Consider the following 22157-nt stretch of genomic DNA (forward strand, 5'->3'; position numbering starts at 1 on the left):
TATGCTCATACAGTTTTTAATTCAAAACATCTATACTACATATAAATAAAATTGGAGTGTCTGTTTGTAATATTAAAAAAAACGCTTTTTACTACATGCATATGAAAATATATATACGTTGTCGTATACGTGTCTGTCTGTCTGTTTGTTCCGGCTTATCTCTGGAACGGCTGGACCGATTTTGACGGGACTTTCACTGACAAGTAGCTGATGATATAAGGAGTAACATAGGCTACTTTTTTTAGACTAGCTTTGCCCCACGCCGTCACCCGCGGTACGAAAATTATCGCGGGTAACATCGCGAGACTCAACTATCAATAATCAAATTTAATGTTTCCGAAGCGAAGTGAGGGCGGGTCGCTAGTAAGTTTATAAATGTGTAACAATAAAACGAGTCGGTGGTAGGTCTTGTACTAAGTGAAAATTCAACAGAATAAAGTCAACAGGTGGTGCTGGCGTGCTGCCAGGCCGGTCACGAGTTGTGCTTATCTCGACCACAACTAAATATCTATTGAACCACACTGCACGCTAGCAACGAAGCTTTAATAGGAAAACTAATTTTTAGTATGCAGATAACGCTTATAACATTAAAACTTTATATATCAAATGACTTTACTTGTATTTCGGAGTACAAAAAAAATACATTGTACTTTTAAACAGGCATGAGACCGAACCAAATAATAACAATGTGAATTATATGTGGCACAGTCCTCACGGGTAGGCACCACCAGGTAGGTGGGGCCTATTTCTGCGTTTCGGTTTGAAGGGTGGGGCAGCCGTTGTAACTATATTTGAGACCTTAGAACTTATAAGTCAATGTGGGTGGCGCATTTACGCTGTAGATGTCTTTGGGCTCCAGTAACCACTTAACACCAGGTGGGGTGTGAGGTCGTCCACCCATCTAAGCAATAAATATATATATATATATGTGGCACTTTATCAAGTATATTATTATACATGGTTAAGAATCCAGTTACGCGAAGTTTCATAGTAACATACAAATAAAATCAAATAACCAACACATTTAAAGTTCAACAATGGTTATATGAAAGCAAAGCCACATACGGCCTACATCATATTGACAAAGGGCTCTCCCTAGGGTAAATAAGGTTTAAACGCAAACCAGAACTGAATTTATATTTCACTAAATGGAATTAAGTTCTGTTCTCAACACTAGCCCAGGATTTCGGTTCAAAATACTTAAAATAGAGCATTTAGATTGTGTTGACACAAGCTTCCCTTGGGATTCGCTTAAGCTACAAGGTTCCACTCGTGTCGAATTTCAAAATCGACAACAAGAAATGACGTTCCATTATTTCGAAATAAAAAAATCTACTTTTCAAGCTATTTCTCTAATCTCTCATTCTCTATCTAATCTCTCATTCTCTCTCTAATCTCTCATTCTCTCTCTAATCTCTTATTCTCTCTTTAATCTCTCATTTTCTCTCTAATCTCTCAACTAAAGACCCAATTCGAAAACAGTCCGTTTGGATTGTATACAACCTAGAACGAAGTGGTTTGATCCTCAGTGCGTTTCCAGAAATATTTTTGGCCATGTACCATCCAGCTTTGGAATTAACTCCCCTCCACGGTATTTCCCGAGCAGTACGACACGATATTCGTCAAACGAGGTGTAAGGAAAATAGTCAGCGGTAAGCAGCACCTTGGCTGTGCCTCCGGTTTTGTTGACGTCCATGAGCAACAATGACCACTCACCATCAGGAGGGCCTTATGCGCGTCTGCCTACAAGGGCAATAAATAAAAAATATATCGCTTTCAAAAAGTCATATTAATTCATTATTGTCTTGCTGCGTGATATAAAAGGACTTAGCATCAATCTGAGGTCATCAGATGGATAATATTATTTTCAGCTACTCAGAAGGAATGGATATGCGACTCTAAATTTGTGCTATTCCGTCAGAATTAGTCAGATTATCTAGTATTTTCTATCCTGCTTCCTAATGACGGACCCCCAAATTTAACTTCAGGAATAAAATATGGTATAGTTTGTTGCCTGCTCAGCAATATATCTGCCACTTGATTATTTATGTCTCGAATCAAAAAAAATATTTTTGAAAGTTTTAGCAGTTTTCGATGCCTAGTTCTCATAGTAGATGGTGACATTCACGTTGTGTTTCCTATGAACTGTAGTAATCACTTGACACAGAAGTGGTATAGGCATTTTGCTGTATTAAATTTAGCGAAACCAGATCGATCGTTTTAGAGAATTCCTTTAGACGTTTTCAAGTTTTGTAACATCTTAAAAATAACGTTTTTAGCAATACAGCTTTACTGCAAATATTATTCGAATTCAAATGACGGTCACAGTCGCAGAGTTGAATTATTCACGTCTCTCTCTCTTCGCCTCGCACCGAAATAATGAAAGCAGTTAATGAAGGAAATATATTTGGTCATACTGCACCTAGTTTAAAAAGAGGTCACTTAGTAAAAAGTTCGAAATATGAAATAAAGAATTTTGTGGTATTTTTTTAAGGTCCTTTACTTTTAACACCTTAAATAGTGTTAGATGAGAAGCAAGAATTCAAGAAGTCTACTATGACGTTAAATAGACAAGCTTTCACTTTGAGTCGAGTCCATTTTTAGATAATTCTTATAAAAAATACTTGAAAATAATGCCCACCTACTCTTTGGATCACAGAGCAAGATTATTTTCCATACCATCAAGCAGCAGTTAGCAATATAAAACAACAATTTAAAGAATGTTATGCAACAACTAAAAGGTCAGTCTAAGTGTTTATTTAAAAAATATAAACGGGAAAGTAAAGTCTTTTCTTAGTTTTTTTTAACTTGTGCAACAGTTACTAAGTTCTATGAGAGGCTTAAGAACATGTCAGTACAACAGGTAGGCTGGCATGCGGCCAACGGCTGCGGCTACGCTTTGTGCTACGAGCCTACGATGTAGCAGTGCTACGTGGCTTTTAAATGGCTGCAGCTTTAAGCATTTATATTGCGGTTTTGTTCTTCTTCAAGGTTAAACAAGAAACTTTTTAAGTATAATTTTTTTAACACGAATTTTAAAATCTTGAAGTATGCCATCAGTAAATTTTACTTAAGTAGTACTTACTATTCAAGATCTGGTTGTTATGCTCTAGTAGCGCAATAAAATATTTTTTTTTGTAACAAAGCTATTAGTTATTAATTGATCAAAAAAAAATTCTGTCTACACGATCGACTTCAAAAAATTGCATATTACACCCTTTATCCGAACGTAAAAAAGGCATACGATCCGAATTAAGAACTACTTCCTTCTTTTCTGAAGTCGGTGAATAAAATACAATTCTGACTTCCGTTTTGGGTTTTAAGGCTTATGACTTCCACTGATTGGATAAAACTATAGACGCCCTACGTCTTCCGACGGTTTGGTACCTCATACGCTCATCACCAATTCAGAAATACGTGCGTCAAATACTTCAAACATTTTAACTTCTAGAGCTATTCTACATTTAAATAAATCAAAAGCACATGTTTTTCTTTGCATAATTTATCTTTCACCCGATGCTAGACGTACAGGACGAATTACCCATTCTCATTATACACCGCGTCGCCAAAGAGCACAGTCGGGGGTTAAGCGCGCGTATCATACAGACGTTTACAAATTTTATTACCCATCTCCTTTTGTTCTGGTTGCGGGCGTCGGGTTCCGTACGTCTTATTGTAGAATACAGGGTGTGCATCTTAATTGCTTAGAGCATGTTTTGTGCCCAACTTTCTATATGCTTCGATGCTTTTTTTGTTCTTACTCAGCAATCATCATTAGTATTATTACTCACTAGTGAAATCTAGTAACAATGTGATTATTTGTATATTTCACAGTTACGCTTTACGTAGTAGTAATTCTAGAAACATCTCAAATATAAAATAACCCTTGAACATATTTAATTTGATTGATGACGTAGAATTGTGAATAAATAAAAACACAAGGCCACAAATATCCCTTTTCGAAGGAATATTGTTGAAAATCCCTGTTTTTACTTTAGAAGGTCAGAATTAGACTTGTTTGCGGAATTTGATAGCGTTCAATATTTAATAAATAATAAAAACACACACACATAGTAAATAATATGTAGAAATCAATTTTGGCGCGACCAACGTCAAACAAGTGTTACTGGTGGTAAGACCTCTTGTGAGTTCGCACGGGTAGGTACCATCACTCCGCCTATTTCTACCGTGAAGCAGTAATGCGTTTCGGTTTGAAGGGTGGGGCAGTCGTTGTAACTGTACTGAGACCTTAGAACTAATATTTCAAGGTAGGTGGCGCATTTACGTTGTAGATATCTATGGGCAAAAGTAACCACTTAACATCAGGTGAGCTGTGAGCTCGTCCACCCATCTAAGCAATAAAAATTAAAAAAAAGTGTGATAAAATGAATTCGGATAAGCTGAAATATATGGGTAATTGGTTTCTATTCTTTATTAATTTATGATATAACCCCATTATTTTAATAATGATTTTTGTTTTATTTTAACATATCCATGTTTTTTTAACACACAACCATGAGATTATTCATTTAGAACATCCTGTGCCGTTAAAGCCCCTATATCAGACGGATTAGCGAAAATATAAATTTCGAAGAAATCTCCACTCTCCGAATGAATTATGAACAAGCTTCACATTTCTCGATTGCTGAGATTCTTAATACGTACATGTCTTTGTTGAGGAGCCGAATACATACGTCGTTTGGAATTTTAAGAGCATTCAATCTATTGCGTGCTTAAGGATTATCCGTATGTGTATAAGCACACATACGTTGAATTTCCACATGTGCGTTGTCACTAATTTTTTTACTGTAAATCGACAGATTATCTGACAGTCCGACAAAAATGTTTTTCTATGTATATTATTTATATTTTAATGATAATAATAAAAATAAATATATATAGTGTAAATATAGTATGTAAAATTATCCTCGATACTGCACGCATTGTGAGGAGTTTTCTCACTCTGGAGTCCTAACCACTGGTGGCTTGTGTCGTAGACACCGCCATCAGCGGCAATCTAATTTTATATAGTGATTTTTTTAAATAATGTATAATATTTTTAACATCTTTTTAAAAAAATATTGTATAATTAATAAGATTTTAAATAAATATAAATAAATAGTAAAAACATTCTTATAACTAACCCGTTACTCGAGTAGAAGATTTTTTTAATCAAAAAACCACCCTGAAGCTTTTATGCAATAAAATAATAATAAAGAAGGAAGCAGAATCCCCTTTACAAATGAAGTACAAATAAGTACTACGAGGGAAGTTCTTCGGCTACGTCGTTTATCAGAAGTCTTCGACAAAACTTTTTACGGTTTGATTTGTTACCACTCACTAGCAGGGATGTTTAATCAATGGATCTAACGTTGATATTTTAATAAAATAAAACTTAGCCTTTGTTTTAACAGCTCCTTTTGTTTTGATTTGAACATAAGCACTGAGACGCTTATATAAAGAAAATTGAGTCAAGTTTTCCAAATTTTTTAACCGTGTAATCGTCAAAAACTGCATTGAATATTGATCCATTTCCAATGGAATAACGTTGATTTTTTTTATTCACTTCTCGTGCCATAAAATATGTATGTGTACACGAGCTCCGTTAAAACAAATAGTTCTACCGCAATTAAATAGTTCATTTAGGCAATTGGTAAAAACCAATATTAAGGGTGAGATAAATCTATTAAACATAACTATAGGAACATCTCGAATTATCCAAAAAAAATTACAGTGAAATAATTTAGCTTAATTAGCTTTTGCTTGCTTATTATACTAACTAAATATTAATTCTATTTTAATTACTAGCAGACCCGGCCACATAAGAAATAATTTTATTGTTAATTAATAAATGTTGCGACCATTAATCGGAATAAAAACCATCGTATGACCTAAGTTGGAACAAAAGACATGTATTTAAAAAAAAAAGTTAAAATTCATTCAGTAGTTTAGGTGTCCATCGCGGACAAACAACTTGACACGTTATTTATATATATTAAGATTTAATGTTTTTAGCTATATCCAAACATATTCAGGATCTTTACATCTGTGTTTGGTTACGGCTTCACGCTTTGCAAATCTATCGCTCCGCTCCGTTTGAACTCCTTAGTTATTTTGAAATGTTTAAAAAGTTCTCGGATTAAGGAATGGATTTTACAAGATAAATACAGTTACGAACTTACTTAATAAGCATTTCGATTTGTAAACTTGAACGAATTAGCGATTCTAGTTTGATTATAATGCATAAATGTAATTACTGAATTAAAAAAAAATAGAGTACATATTTACGAGTAATTTCTTAAACCAACTTACAATATTGAAGTTATATTAACTTTAGAGAACAATAATTTTGAATACAATACACAGCTATAAATAAATGACAATCGTTTCTTTTTAGGGAATTTCTAAAAAAGATACATCAGGTATGTTGCGGTGTACTGTTATTATACATATTAACCTCATATTTTAAATAAAAATATTTCATGGCAAAGAAATGTAAATGTCGTAAAATTTAAAGTATTCGAAACGTTACAATTAATTAAATGATATGTATGTAATATGTCAGATGGTACTGGAGTAAATAACGCAAATTTGATTTATCTAAAAATAGAAAAGTTTATTGTTATTATAAAATTAAACACTAAAAACATTTAAACATTGTGAATCTATTCACCTAAAAATAGAAAAATCGACAATTAAAGGTTTTTTACTTCCAATATTTCATAAATCACTTCACGGTCAAGATCAAATTCTCTATCTGAGTGTGTCAGTGCCAATGTCATTCTTATATATCATCTTACTCTATGGCCACGTACACAACATGCAGTTTACAAGCTTACATCTCCCCCCCTCAAAAGTGCAAATTAGTTCGGGCTAATTTGAATAATCCAACTGGGGAATGAGTTTTGTCACATGGTACAATCCCAAAGACTTTTTATTCTTTCCAGTGTTGATTCTACATACTGAATCTGATATCATTTCTTCGATCTCAAAAGGACCTATTCTTAGTTCATCCATTTTAGATCTGTTTAACTTATTACAGTCCATTATGTAAACCATATCACCTTTTTGAAACTTGTAATTTATTCTGTTTTTGTCAAAAATAGCCTTGTTCAATTCATGTGATTTTTTTGATCTGAGATATGCTGTATGACGATCTTTTTCCAGTTCTCCTGGTTCCACTTGTTTTTTTATTAGATTCATTGGTAGTACATCGGTTGGTTCCCCACTTAACAGATATAGAGGCGAATAACCTGTCACTGTGTGGTTTGTTGAGTTGTAGGCTTTCACACAATCCATTGCCACGGTTGTCCAAGCTGTTCTTTTCTCTTTGCTATTCAGGACACATCTAATCCTATTTACCAGCGTCTGGTTCAACCTCTCATTATGACCATTTGAAAAAGGAGCATCTACTGCTGTAAAAATTAAATTAACAGAGTAGTCCTTTAAATATTTTTTAAACTCTTTTGAATTCAGTGCTGGATATTGATCAGAGAGCAATATTTCAACTTCATTATCCTTGATTACTTGGTCTACCAGTTTTATAAAGTCCTTAGCCAGTTGTGTCTTCGAGCATGATATGTAAGCATAACGTGTGAAATGATCTATCAACAAATGTAGATACTTTTTTGAAGATCTGTTACCACCGAATCCTCCTATTGTATCTAGGGACATGATTTGGAAAGGTTTTTCTGCCGGTCCTAATTGTGACATGAGTCCATAATTCCTATTCAACCGTGATTTGTTTTTTATACAAACTTCACATTGACGGCAAATCAATCTTATATTATCCAGTAGATTTGGTGCTGTGTAGAAAGGTCTTATTTTTGACTCAATCTGATTTATTCCTACATGACACAAATGCTCATGCACCTTTTTTATTAATATTTTACTGTAGTCTTCGGACAAAATGATTTTTTTCCTCTTGTTGTTCCTTTTGTAATATATACCATTTTCTCTAATAAAACTATGTTTGTTCTGTATGTTTAAATTTTTGTTCTGGTCCTCCAATATTTCCTCAATCCTTACAATATTTACTGTTTTCAAGTTATCTTCTTCGTTTTCGTGGCTTTCAAACACAGGATTTCTGCTTAAGCAGTCCGCTTCTATATTATTTCTACCAGGGTTGTATTTTATTTCAAAGTTGTATTGTGATAGGTAATGAGTCATGTCTCCCAGTTCATCATCTGTTCTGTTTTTTATGTTTAAATTTTCTAGTGGCTTGTGGTCCGTATAAATTGTGAACGATTTTCCTATTAGCCAGTGTTGCCAAAACTTTAAACTTTCTTTAATGGCTAAGCATTCTAAAAATATGGCTTTCTTCTGCTTTTGTGATTCATTCAACTTCTTTGAAAAGTATGCCACTGGTTTGATTTCTCCACATTTCTGTGTTTGTTTTAGTATTGCGCCAATTCCTTTTATACTTGCATCAGTGTATATAAAGGTTGTCGCTTCTCGATCGAAAATAGCAAGAATTGGGGCAGAGCATAAATTCTTTTTTATTGTTTGGAAAGCTTTTTCACAATCAGCTGACCAATCGAAATTGACGTTTTTCCTAAGTAGATTATGTATTGGGTCAAGAGTTATTGTAGCATTCGGAATGTATTTATTATAAAAATTTACCTTACCTAGAAACTGTCTTATTTGTTTCTTGTTTTGTGGTGCTGCAAATTCTGCTATAGATCTGAGGTTATCTTTCAAAGGTGTGATTGTATTACCTTTTACTACGTGTCCCAAGAATTTTACAGACTGTGCTGCAAATTTACATTTTGTTAATTTCAGACGGAATCCTTCTTCAGCAACTGCATCCAGTAGTTTCGATAAATGGTTCATGTGATCACTAAAAGTTTTCGAAAACACCATAATATCATCAATATAATTAATCACAAAGCTTGACAGCTTATGTTTTCTTATTACATTAGTCAGGATTCTTTGAAAAATTGCCGGAGATGTTTTCAGTCCAAAGGGAAGGCAAGTCCATTGATAATGACCTTCTTGTGTAACAAAGCCTGTCTTTTTTCTGTCGCTGATCCTTAATGGTATAGACCAAAAAGCAGAATTAATGTCGAGGGTGGTAAAATATTTACAGTTTATCGTTTTTACCATTAGATCTTCTATTAGAGGAAACGGCTGTGGCTGTGGGGTAATAATCTTATTAAGATCTCTAAAGTCAATACACAATCTTGACTTCTTTCCTTCATCCCGTTTGAATGCCAATGTTACTGGTGCTGCGAATGGGCTGTAAGATTCTTCAATTAATTCTTTCTTTAGCAATTGTCCAATTTGCTTCTCAATTTCTTCCTTATCATCTAAGGAGCATCTATATGGTCTTTTTGAGCAATATTTATCTATTTGTAGGTCTATAAATGCTTCGTAGTTTTTCACTTGGCCTACATCATATTTATCTTTGGCAAATATGTGCTTATAATCATTTAATAATGTACTAATTTTCATTATTTGGTCATGTTCCAAGTAAGTAGTATCTATATCAAAATTATTCACATCTATGCCCTCATTGAAATTTATTTCATAATTAAACTCCCTGGTTTCCATTTGTTTAGTGGGGCTGACATATTTATTTTCAGTTGGGTTGGCACCTTTCTGTAGTTGGATGTTTAAATTCCCATCATGGGTCAATCCAAACCGCTTTATTGTATCCAGTCCCAAAAGTAAATCATGAGTGAAGTTTTTATCCTTGCAAACGAATGCATTTATTTCTTTTTCAATATTCAGTATTTTTCCCTTTAATCTTATTAAACCTGTTGTTTTTCCCCCACCACCAATTGTGTTGAATTTACTTTCTATGTAATTTTTCTTTGAATTTGTTACTTTTATTAATTTGGAATTTATTAAGGTTATATTTGAGCCAGGGTCATAAATACCTGTGCAGTTCAATGTGTCATCCAGTGTAACTTCAACATCTATTAGTGGGGGAATATTTAGTTTTTTGTATCCTGAAATTCATCAATCTCCAACATCAAGTTTTTGCAGTGTCTTACACTGTCGTTACTCTTCTTGTCTTCTTTGAACCAGCACAAATCTTCAGAGTGAAATCTGTTTTTCTTTCCCATCTTGTAACATATTTGACAAGGTATTTTTTTTTTATATTCAGCTTCTGTTTTAGTCGAGCTTTTCTTTTCAGTAAAATGTTTTTGTACATATTTATTCTGACTTTCATGCATCCGTAAGGCATTAAACAGAAGAGTTGGGTCGGTTACCTCTTGTCTATCTAGTTTACTTGTAATATAAGTTGGCAATCCTATAACAATTAAATCAGTGAGAGTTCTGGTATCTATATCACTATTATACTCGAGTAACAATCTCTGCTTTTTCAATGCATATTCCAGAAGAGAGCCATTTAAATGTTTGAAACTCAATGCATACATTACAGAGGACCAACTTTTATCTGCGAACGTGTTTAGGAAACTTGCTTGCCATATTTGCCACATCGAGTTTAAGCTGTGTTTAATTAACATAGACTCATACCAGTCACTTTCTGAGTCATTTAAAAATAATCTCAAAGCACTAATTTTCTCTGTATCATCATTTAAATCAAATCTTGTACATTCACTCTCAAAATTTTGCAACCATTGTTTGCCGTTAGTGATTTTGTTATCAAACTTCTTTAAAACAAATTTTTCATTCAATTTGCTTAACTTGTTATGTTTTTCTTTGTTGACCTTGGTTTGATCACTTAATTTCTCTAATATTTCCAATAATTTTCCATCTGTAATAGATTGGCTTGTGACTTGAGTCATTTCTTGTAATAAATAATCATTAAATACCATATTTTCAGCATCATCCATGTATAGTGCTAAAACATCACTTGGCATGGACATCCACATCTTTCTATTATGACCTCTTCTCTGTAATGTTTTTTTTATTTTCAAAAATTCTGGTAACTTTACCAATTGAGGGTGATGTTTCGCTGCTTGCAAACATGGTGGTATGAGATATGTTGTTCCATCTTCTTTTGTTACTGATTTTATAATCAAGATGTTATTCTTCGGGTCTTCATCTGCCGCCAGCTCAACTTCAAATTGTAATTTTTTCATGATCTACTATTATCCAATCAAACTCTGACAATTGTCGATTTGTAATATGTCAGATGGTACTGGAGTAAATAACGCAAATTTGATTTATCTAAAAATAGAAAAGTTTATTGTTATTATAAAATTAAACACTAAAAACATTTAAACATTGTGAATCTATTCACCTAAAAATAGAAAAATCGACAATTAAAGGTTTTTTACTTCCAATATTTCATAAATCACTTCACGGTCAAGATCAAATTCTCTATCTGAGTGTGTCAGTGCCAATGTCATTCTTATATATCATCTTACTCTATGGCCACGTACACAACATGCAGTTTACAAGCTTACATGTATTTTATTATTTTCATCTGCCACGGTAAACTAATGGTGTTCATATATTCGGTAGTTACTAGAGCCGATTAATACCATGGCATATGTGCATCCACTTCTAATCGGCCATAGAACGCTGAAGAGATAAGTGAGGTATTTTAAACACAAATAATGGATAAGTACTTGTATGTATACGGGATATATACTTTAATTAAAATTGCACGGACCTTACGGTAACCAATTAACAATTAAGTTGACTGTAAGCTCGTTCACCCTTTTAAGTATAGTTATATTATGAGTATCAATTAATTACTGCATAAATTGAACTTTATTTTAATTAAAAAATAATAATAATTAAAATACAATTTTTGCTTCTGATTCGGCATTTTAAATCGTAACAAAGCCGCAATCTTTTATTAATACATTGTAACGTAATATCTAATACTACTGAAACCATTTACATCAGGCGGGCCGTAAACTTGTTCACCCATCTAAGCAATAACCCTGCCTTTGTTCTGCAGTAAGCAAAAGGGATTTTGTAAACGAAATTCATTTTGAATAAAACTCCTTTTAAATTAAAAGATAAGTAATTTTATCTTGCGGCTTACCCCTGGCAACATCGGTAAAGGACAATAGACCCCGGGGTGAGTCCAAATGATCCGTGTCGAAAACGAGACGAAATCAATTTAAAATTTTCTTCTCGATTCTACATCTTTTAAATGTTCGCTATTATCTGAGTATTATGTAAGAGACTTCTCAGATTATGGTGTAAAGTTGAAATCTTATTAGTTCCGCGAGTTCTTTTTGTAATCTCTACGCTCGTAGTTGTAATTTTTTTTTGTATCGCTTAGATGGGTGGACGAGCTCACAGTCCACCTGGTGTTAAATGGTTACTGGAGCCCATAAACATCTACAACGTAAATGCGCCACTCATCTTGAGATATAAGTTCTAAGGTCTCAGTAAAGTTATAACGGCTTTTTTTTTTTTTTTTCTCGGGCCGGGGGCCGAACCTCCTACGAGGTCCCCGCGCCTAGGGGGCGCGCGGGGTATGTGAGACTCAACGATCTGCAGGTGTTGAGAGCAGATCGCGGGCCCAAGGATTTTAGGGCCCACCCACTAAACGACTCCCCTGCACTCTTACACCCGACGTCCGATCTCCGTCCGGGGTCAGAACCCGTTCAGAGTAGGGGGGTTCCCGCGGTCAACACTACAACCAGACACGCGGTGCCACCCCGAGGACGCCCGACCGACGGGTCGTCGAGGCGATAGTCGACGACCAACGACGTCGGTCTCCGCGGTACGGCGGCCCTACCAGGCCGCCCGGGCGGTGCCGCTGGTGTTCCGGGATACCCCGCTGGGCCAGAACCAGCCTGCCGGGTCGGAACGCGATACACCGCCGACCGGGTTGCTCTTCAACAGTATGTTCGGCGACGACAGCGACGACGAAAATGCGGACCGCATCGCAGTCCGCAGCCGCCGACGCGCCGTCCCGTCCTCCTGGTGCCAGCGCGCTAGAGTGACGGTAGCGTGCGGCGCAGCCTCAACCCCCTTAGGTCGCCCCGTGACCATCACGGGGAGGAGACTGCCTCCTCATAGGGGCTGGAGCTGGACAAACGCCCTCCTCCGAACCCCGGCTCGACGGCGGCGGCACGGCACCGAGAGGGAAGAAGAGCTCTCCCTCTCCCGTTCCGCCGCCTCCTTCTGCGAGATGGTGGACTTGCAGAAGTCGAGCATCGCCTGCCAGGACTCGTCGCTGCCGAGCATCGTAGCCACGACGGTCGGAAGCGACAAGTCCGGTCCTATTTTTGCAACGAGGACGTGGTGCTGCTCCGCGAAAGCGGTGCAGTACCCGAGCGTGTGCTCCACCGTATCCTCGTTGCAGCCACTGCAGTGGTGGCACTTCGGCGTCGGCTCCCTCCGGGCGACGAGGTGCAGGTAGCGACCGAAACAGCCGTGTCCCGTGAGCACCTGCGTCGCTCGGAAGGTGAGACGTCCTCGGTCGCGATTCACCCAGTCCGAGAGGACCGGGCGGATCGCCTCGACGGTCCGTCGCCCGTAGGCGGGGTCCGCCAGGCTGCGAGACCACGCCTCGAGCACGGCACGCCGAGATTGAAGCTTCCGCGCTCGAACTTCCGCCGCGCCGGGACGCGGCTCCCCCCTGGAGCGGAGATCGCATCGCCACGCGTAATCCGCAGCGAGCGCCTCCGCTTCCAGGTCCCAGAGAGGCGTCCCAGCTAGCACGCACGCCGCCTCAAACGAGACGGTGCGGTATCCACGAACCGCCCTGACCGCAATCGCGCGCTGCGGACGTCGCAACGCCGCAACGTTGTCGCGGGTCAGGGCGTGGCACCACACGGGAGCCCCGTACAGTGCCATCGACCGCACCACCCCCGTGTGGAGGCGGCGCACCACCACGTCAGGCCCCCCGACGTTCGACAACAGCCGACTCAGCGAGCCGGCAGCCGCCATCAGTCGGGGACCTAATCTTTCAAAGTGAGCGCGGAAGCTCCAAAAGTTATAACGGCTGTCCCAACCTTCAAACCGAAACGAATTACAGCTTCACGGAATAAACTGGTAGGGCGGTGGTACCTACCCGTGCGGACTCACAAGAGGTCCTACCACCAGTATATGGGCAGCTATGCGATAGCTACCCAAACACCAGTGTTAAATAGATATATCTACATATTTCACTTTCTTGCGTAAATGAATTGACTAATTCATGGCCCATCTTGTCTACAGCAATCAGCGTGACCTATGGAAATCACCATATGAATACTACCACTTACCCTTCAAACCGGAATGCGTAACTGTTTGTGGTAACGACAAAGGTACAATCTTCTACCGAGTGGATAAAATTGCACGATAGACAAATAGTCCAAATGGAACTTGCATAATCCAAACTTATCTTGAAAATGTCGTCAGCGAGATTAAAGCATCTCTCAAATCTTGTGTTCTATCTATGATAACTACCCGATACAAATAGACTAGGAATAGGCAGGATGATGGTATCTACTCGTAGGGGCTTACACTACGCCTTACATCAAGCGAATGAATGCTACTTATCGATCGCAATACGCTGATATAATACTCAGAAATAGCTGTTACTTATTATCCGCTAATTCCCTTAGTCATCTTTAACGATACCCATAGTAAGGGACGTGATGGTTCTATTCTACTACCCAACCAATTAGAGAAGATATACTACAAGTACGTACAGATGTGAGGTTAGCATGACTCGTGGCCATGTTCTGCTCACCACGGAACATAATATCCAAATAGACTTTTTACCTAAACTAGTGGTCCCGCAATGGTCGAAATTCGTCTATAATTAATTGGAATTGTAAGTTCATACACTATTATGATTGTATTTCATACTTCTAAAATCACAAATTTTGCCAAGACTACACAGTTAACAAAGACAAACAATATTTAATCTATTCTCAATTTGACAACAGACGTCAAGAACAAAAGTTTGACAATAAATAGTATGCATGCATGTGTGCGTCAAAAACATGGTATGTAGTGTGTGTAATGTTTTCTTTATTGATTTAATGTATCTTTTATGCATTATTTAAAAAAAATTAGCATTGTGCACTTCCTCTCTATATTCTCTATAAGTGTGAAAAATTTCATACTCCTCGGTCCGCGCAATTTTCGCAAAAAGGGATACAAAGTTTTTGCTTCACGTATTAATTTACCTAAATATTGTAAGCGTCAAGAAATAAAATTTAGATTTATAAAGTCGACTAGCCTGCTAGAGCGTTAATCTTTGTGAAGCTCTATCGAATATTTCATCTGGAACATAAAATAAACGTCAGACATCACGCCGTAGGTACAGGATGGTACGTAAATAGCGTAATCCTTATAAGGGCGCTTTCACACTGGATAAAAAAAATCACACAGGGTTATCAGACCCAAAGCTAAGATTCCCTGTCCTATGGAAACCAGTTAAAATATACAAACAAATAAATCATTAAATATAATATTCATAATATAAATATATCATTAATAAATATATTGATTGATTGATAATGATTTGATTTTGATTTTGATTTAAAAACACACAAAAACAGAACAAATAAATGTATCTATGTATTTAACTTAGGACGTTTTGTGTTTCAAACTCCCAAATATACAGTAATGATGCGTACATTCCAGCATATATTATACTCTATTGTATAAAAATATATACTTTTATGTATTTTTACTGGTGGTAGGACGTCTTGCGAGTCCGCAAGGGTAGGTACCACCACCCTGCCTATATCTGTCGTGAAGCAGTAATGCGTTTTGGTTTGTAGGGTAGCGCAGCCGTAGTTAAAAGTGCGTCCTTAGAACTCAAGTCTCAAGGTAGGTTGTGGCATTTACGTTGCTCCGGTAACCACTTAGCATCAAGTGGGCCGTGAGCTTATTCACCCATATAGGCTATAAATAGAAAAGGTACTCCTATGTATGTATGTATCCAAATATTTTATAATTTTTGGTCAGTCGTATTGTACAATTCTGATGAGTTTCTCACCTCATGTTTAAAGATGGCTGTCGACATTTACGTTATGAGAGGTGTCATTGTAATTGTATTACATTACTCGCAACACAAGAATCGTCCGTCTAGTACATTAAATAAAAAAGGAAAAAAAAGACAAATTAATGGTCATACTGTTATCAGTGCAGAATATGAATGACCAAAAACTACTCACAGTTGACATTATTAATACTGGGTGACAATAATTTCGAAATATTTGGTTGATAGTCATCGGAAAGTTTGTTAAGCACATTTTTATCTGATCATTTGCGTTATCTATACTAATATTATAAAGCTGAAGAGTTTGTTTGTTTGAACGCGCTAATCTCAGGAACTACTGGTCCGATTTGAAAAATTATTTCAGTATTAGATAGCCCATTTATTGAGGGGCGTAGTCCCATGCGCTGGTCCGATCAGATTAAGACGACTTTGGAATCCAGCATCAATGTCGCTATCCACTGCGCGGAGGACAGAAGTGAATGGAGGAACGTAGTCCGAACAAAAGTGCTCAGGAAAGGTCACGACCCTCAGAACTGAGGAATACGACGCACAGAGGAGGATAGGCCATATAACATCACGCTAAGACCAATACAAACGGAGCAATAATAAATAATGTTTCAAAATCGGGTTTTAATTATTTTAATAAATTATTTTATTTAATGACTTATTATAATGTTTTCGTCTTATTTTCGGCGGTAAAAATTTTTCGTGCCCAGACTATCTTCTTTATTTAAACCTCTCGTGCGTTCGGGTTTACGCAACACACAAAAAAATGGTGCGTTCTTAAACGGCACATATCTAAACACGCCTTAAGAACTTTGAGCACCAGTGTGATTCTCGTCATCTTCCCGCCATAACAGCGGCCATTGTAAGCTCGCTTATTGTGCGACGGGATTGGTTTCTCGGCGAAGAAAGCACTGGAGAATCGATTTAAAATTTCTCTCGAACGAACGATCCCGCAATAGCGGTTAATATGGGATCTCTTGAATCTCGTACATGCGGTATTATTAATTGGGTATGTTGTCGGATTTGTCGCTTTTATCTTTCCTTATTCCGTGTTAATATAGGGCCGTGTGCGCGACGTGTATCCATATAGTAATTTGCTTTGATTTACAGTCATACCTATTGACAACAATCAACCAGCAAACGTTCAATTGTGAAACTTTTCAGAGGGCTACCTTAATAATTATTTTATTTATTTATTTACTAAAAGGAAAACAACAACTAACTAACATAATCTAATAATACTTAGTCTGGCCATAAATACTGTTACAATTAAAAATAAACAAAATATTACATTTGAATTTGGAATCTGTCATTTTTATATGATTGCTCATTGAGTTTTCTCATTTTGGCGCCAATACATTGTACAATATTTTGCGATATTAAAATGGAGTGGGGTGATAAAGAGAACCGAATCGCTGTGATTGCATTACACAAAGTAGGTATGGAGCCAAATGCAATTTTTAAAACTCTCCATACGCTTGGTATTAGTAAAATGTTTGTGTACCGGGCTATTAATAGATGCAATGTGACCTCCTCTGTTTGTGACAGAAAAATATCTGGCCGTCCACGTAGTGTTCGTACGAAAAATGTGGTCAAAGCAGCAAAAAAAAAGAATTCGAAGAAATCCTGTCCGAAAGCAAAAGATTTTATCTCGGGAGATGAAGATAGCACCTAGAACCATGTCGCGTATTTTGAAATATGACTTAGGACTTGCAGCCTATAAGAGATGTACTGGTCATTTCTTAACTGATAATTTTAAAGAGAATAGGGTGGTAAAATCGAAACAACTACTGAAGCGGTACGCAAAGGGAGGTCATAGAAATTTTTTGTTTACGGATGAGAAATTTTTTACAATTGAGCATCATTTTAACAAACAAAATGACCGTATTTATGCTCAAAGCTCTAAGGAAGCTTCCCAATTAGTCGACAGAGTGCAACGTGGGCACTATCCGACTTCAAAGATGGTTTGGTGGGGTATTAGCTATGAAGAAGTGACCGAGCCATACTTTTGTGAAAAAGGTATCAAAACATCGGCACAACTGTATCAAGATACCATTCTTGAGAAGGTAGTGAAGCCCCTTAACAACACCGTGTTCTGAATGTTCAAGAATGGTCCTTCCATCAAGACTCGGCGCCAGGTCATAAAGCTCGGTCTACGCAGTCTTGGTTGGAAACGAACGTTTCGGACTTCATCAGAGCTGAAGACTGGCCGTCGTCTAGTCCCGATCTTAATCCGCTGGATTATGATTTATGGTCAGTTTTAGAGAGTACGGCTTGCTCTAAATCCGTACGATTGGCAGTGAAAATTTTTCCCATGGAAAGAGTGCGTGCTTCTATTGATAACTGGCCTCAACGTTTGAAAGACTGTATTGCAGCCAATGGAGACCACTTCGAATAAGCTTTTTATACTTTAAATTGTTTTATACTTATGTATTAAACTAACACGCTGTAAAAGTAATAAATGTTATTTGCAATAGATTTTTTTTTATTTTTAATTGTAACAGTATTTATGGCCACCCTAAGTATAGCAAAGAATAGAAACAAAGAAATTAAAAACAATCAGCGTATAATGTAGGATATTACTGCTGGAAACATTTTGTGGAGATCTGGGTCGCTTACACAAGTCTACTGATAATTACAATAGCGGGATACGATGAAATCATGTAACATTTCCATTACTAGCTCATTTCAGGGGTGTTCAATGAACAATTATGAAAAGAGTATTCTTTTTAGATTATAGTCGGTAGTGTAAAACTCAATGCCCTGTATTTCAAAGTTTTTTTGCTGTTAAATAGAACGACACAACAAAAATCGTTTGGAACCTCGTTTGGAACCTCTGGGTATGAGGAGGAACTTCGGTTCCCTCTCTATTTTATACCGTACGAGTATGTTCCATGGGGAATGCCCTGAGGAATTGTTTGAGATGACACCATCATCTCGTTTTTACCATCGCACCGCCCGCCAATGGAGTAGAGGTCATCCATACCACCTGAAGCCACTGCGTTCATCCACAGTGCGTTACCAGACATATTTTTGCCACGCACCATCCGGCTTTGGAATGATCTACCCTCCACGATGCTTCCCGAGCGCTATGACAATCCTTCTTCAAACGAGGCTTGCGGAGAGTACTTAACGGTAGGCAGCGGCTTGGCTCTGCCCCTGGCATTGCTGAAGTTCATAGGCGACGGTAATCACTCACTATCAGGCGGGCCGTATGCTCGTCTGCCTACAAAGGCAATAAAAAATAAAATATAAAATGCGTTAAAATATAAAATGTTACGACTAGATCTTATTATATACAAAATCCACATAATAAACTAGTCGCATTCAAGTTTCCGTATTCATTGACCGTAAAAATGTTTTCTATTTTGTGAGATTGAATTTTCTGTAACATTGTTTGTAGGCGTTCATGTCAGGTAAGGAGAGCGTATAAATTTTATTTTATACGAGACGCGGTGCGGTTCTCTTCGTTATACGCCTTTTATGGATTTATAGTTTGACGGTAACTGACAATGTTGTCTATCATCCTTAGCAAATATCTATATCGATGCCTACACAAGTGGCTTTGAGGAATGTATAAATATAAAATTAATAAAAAAGACGATGAATTATTGGTATCGGTTCGACGAGAACTTTTTTGATTTTTTTATTCAAATTCAAATTCAAAATCATTTATTTCAACGTAGATGTCAGTATGACACACTTGTTGAATAACAAATTAAAAATAACAATGTTAACTCTACCACCGGTTCTATTACATTAGGTTGTTACCGGTTGTTACCTATCATCAAGTGAATCGACCAACTCACCTTCTGTGTTTGTTACGATCACAACCCTAGTTATGTTTATATGTGTGTGACCTGAGCCTATAGCCACTTCACATGTCGCTACCCTCTTTAGAATCAGAACTTGAACTCACATTGTTATTATCATAATGATTATCATCTCTCTTACTGTAAAAAAAGCTTTGAAGTTGTCGTGGCCTAAAGGATAAGACGTCCGGTGCATACGTGTTGAGCGTTGCACCGGTGTTCGAATCTTAGGCAGATACCAATTTTTCTAATGTAATACGTAGTCAACAAATGTTGACGGTTGAGTTCCACGGTGAAGGAATAACATCGTGTAATAAAAGTCAAACCCGCAAAATTACTTGCGTAATTACTAGTGGTAGGACGTCTAGTAAGTCCGCGTGGGTAGGTACCACCACCCTACCTATTTCTGCCGTGAAGCAGAATGCCGTGAAGTAATGCGTTTCGGTTTGAAGGGTGGGGCAGCCGTTTTACTGTAAAAACGGAGACCTTAGAACTAACTCATATCTTAGGGTAGGCAACGGCATTCACGTTGTAGACGTCTATGGACTCCGGTAACCATTTAACACTAAGTGAGCTCGTCCACCCATCGAAGCAATAGAAAAAAAAAACTTATAGTAAGTCTTAGAATAGTCGGAAACGCTAAATTGATCACAAGTTTGCACATGTAATATTTAAGAGAAAAAAAGTAAAAAAATCCAAGTTGATAAAGTAAATTACAATACGTATGTACAACAATAGGGTAAAAATAATAAAATTCAGTATGTTTGTAGAAGAAGCGAATAAAATAAATAAAGATAAAGTAAAATCAATAGCTCTAATTTTAATTCACATGGAGGAAATTTACAAAACCTGAAGGCTTGAGGTAAAAAAGGAACACATAACATAGAGTACATTAACTAATCAAACCTCACCCGTTTTCCTGGATCATTTTTGATTTGAATTTTGATACGGTTGTTACCAAAATTCACAGAATTACTCGTTAGGTCAATCTGAAGATTTCCTGAAAATTTCATTGAAACGGGTCCGCCCTTTCAGAGTCTATACAGAACATAAGCACGCACACATCGCCTTTAATACATACAATATATTTGGATTAAATGCTTTGTTACAAATACATAGTAACAGAAAAATATAACCTCAGGTCACTCCTGAAAATTGCTTTTTGACTTTACTTAAAATCGAAAAAAAGTTATCTATATTAATACGTGAAGCAAAAACTTTGAACCCTTCTTTACGAAAATTGGGCGAACGAAGCAGTATGGAATTTCCCGCACTTACAGAGAATATATAGAAGAAGTGCAGAATGCTAATATTTTTTTTAAATTATACAATAAAAATACATTAAATCAATAAAGAAAACATTACACACGCTACCATGTATTTGACATAACACATACTTATAAATAAATATACTCTTTGTGTACTGTCAATTGTGGAACCTTCGTTACTCTTTAAAGTCTGTGGTCAAATTGAGAATAGATTAATATTTTTTGTCTTTAATATTATTTATCTATAATGTAGTTTTGGCAAAATATGTATTATATAAAATATATTCATATCTGTATTATTATAGAAGTATAATAGTGTTTGACAATAGAAGCATAACAATGTTTAAGCTTTTAATTTCAATTAATTATAGTCGAATTTCGACTACTGCGGGGACCACTAGTTATTATTACTATTCTAAGAGGCAGACAAATCTAAAAGTTCGCGAATAAATAATGTAGGTAAATGACTCTCTTATCAACTAATTACACAAAGCTATGAACTTAATTGAGATCTACCGCTAACTCAGAAGTTGAGAATAATAATAAATATTTCAACTACTCAAGGTATGGTTCGCATTTTGCTTCCAAAATTCAATGAATTTTCGTAGAAGTATTCATTGCCCTACGATCGTTATTTAACACAATATTCAATTTTATCGCTATATAGAAAAAGTATAATGTGGCGGCGTATATATGGAACTCAAATAAAAAAATGTTCACAATTGGAAGTATTATTTAATTCAGTATCAAGCAAGCGAAATCTAAACTTTTTATTCGCCCGACTTATATGATCGAATCTCTTACCTTATGTCAGACAATGTACAAACTAAAGAAGCAAATATAGTTCATTCATTAACCATAATAATATTAAGCTGTAGTTTGTCTGTCTGTTATCGAACTAACCCCTGTATATACCTATATGTTGTATGTATATTGTATGTATATTGTTTTAGGTAAATCAACAGAGATCCTGTCATCAAACATTCTTAGCTACTCACTTAATTCTTAGTGAATATCTGTGACCTTGCTCGTTCACGAAGCCCGCTATAGAAAGCAGAGTATTAAATACACTTGACATTGGCGAAATCTAAAAGGAAACGCCATAAACCTAAGAGATAGATAGATAAAGAAGCAAATATAATGGATACAATAATTCAAGATTTGACGTGAAGTTCTTGTAAACTTATA

The 22157-nt window shown here is 36.6% G+C and overlaps 2 protein-coding genes across 2 annotated transcripts in view; both read right to left on the minus strand.

Annotated features, from left to right (window-relative positions):
* Nucleotides 1-22157, minus strand: part of LOC101740192 (polypyrimidine tract-binding protein 2) — a 529447-nt gene that overhangs the window by 347616 nt on the left and 159674 nt on the right. The window lies entirely within an intron of this gene.
* Nucleotides 9821-11516, minus strand: LOC134200921 (uncharacterized). Its single transcript, XM_062674838.1, has 2 exons — nt 11216-11516; nt 9821-11142 (listed from the first exon to the last, which is right to left on the minus strand). Exon 2 carries the CDS (start codon nt 11052-11054, stop codon nt 9939-9941), a length of 1116 nt encoding a protein of 371 aa, XP_062530822.1. The 5' UTR covers nt 11055-11142; nt 11216-11516; the 3' UTR covers nt 9821-9938.

Source organism: Bombyx mori, chromosome 22 (genome assembly GCF_030269925.1).
Source record: "Bombyx mori chromosome 22, ASM3026992v2".
In the NCBI taxonomy this organism is placed as follows: domain Eukaryota; kingdom Metazoa; phylum Arthropoda; class Insecta; order Lepidoptera; family Bombycidae; genus Bombyx; species Bombyx mori.

Bases quoted from the DNA above. Each gene is read 5' to 3' on its own strand.
- LOC134200921 (XM_062674838.1), bottom strand. From the start codon at position 11,054: ATGAAAAAATTACAATTTGAAGTTGAGCTGGCGGCAGATGAAGACCCG.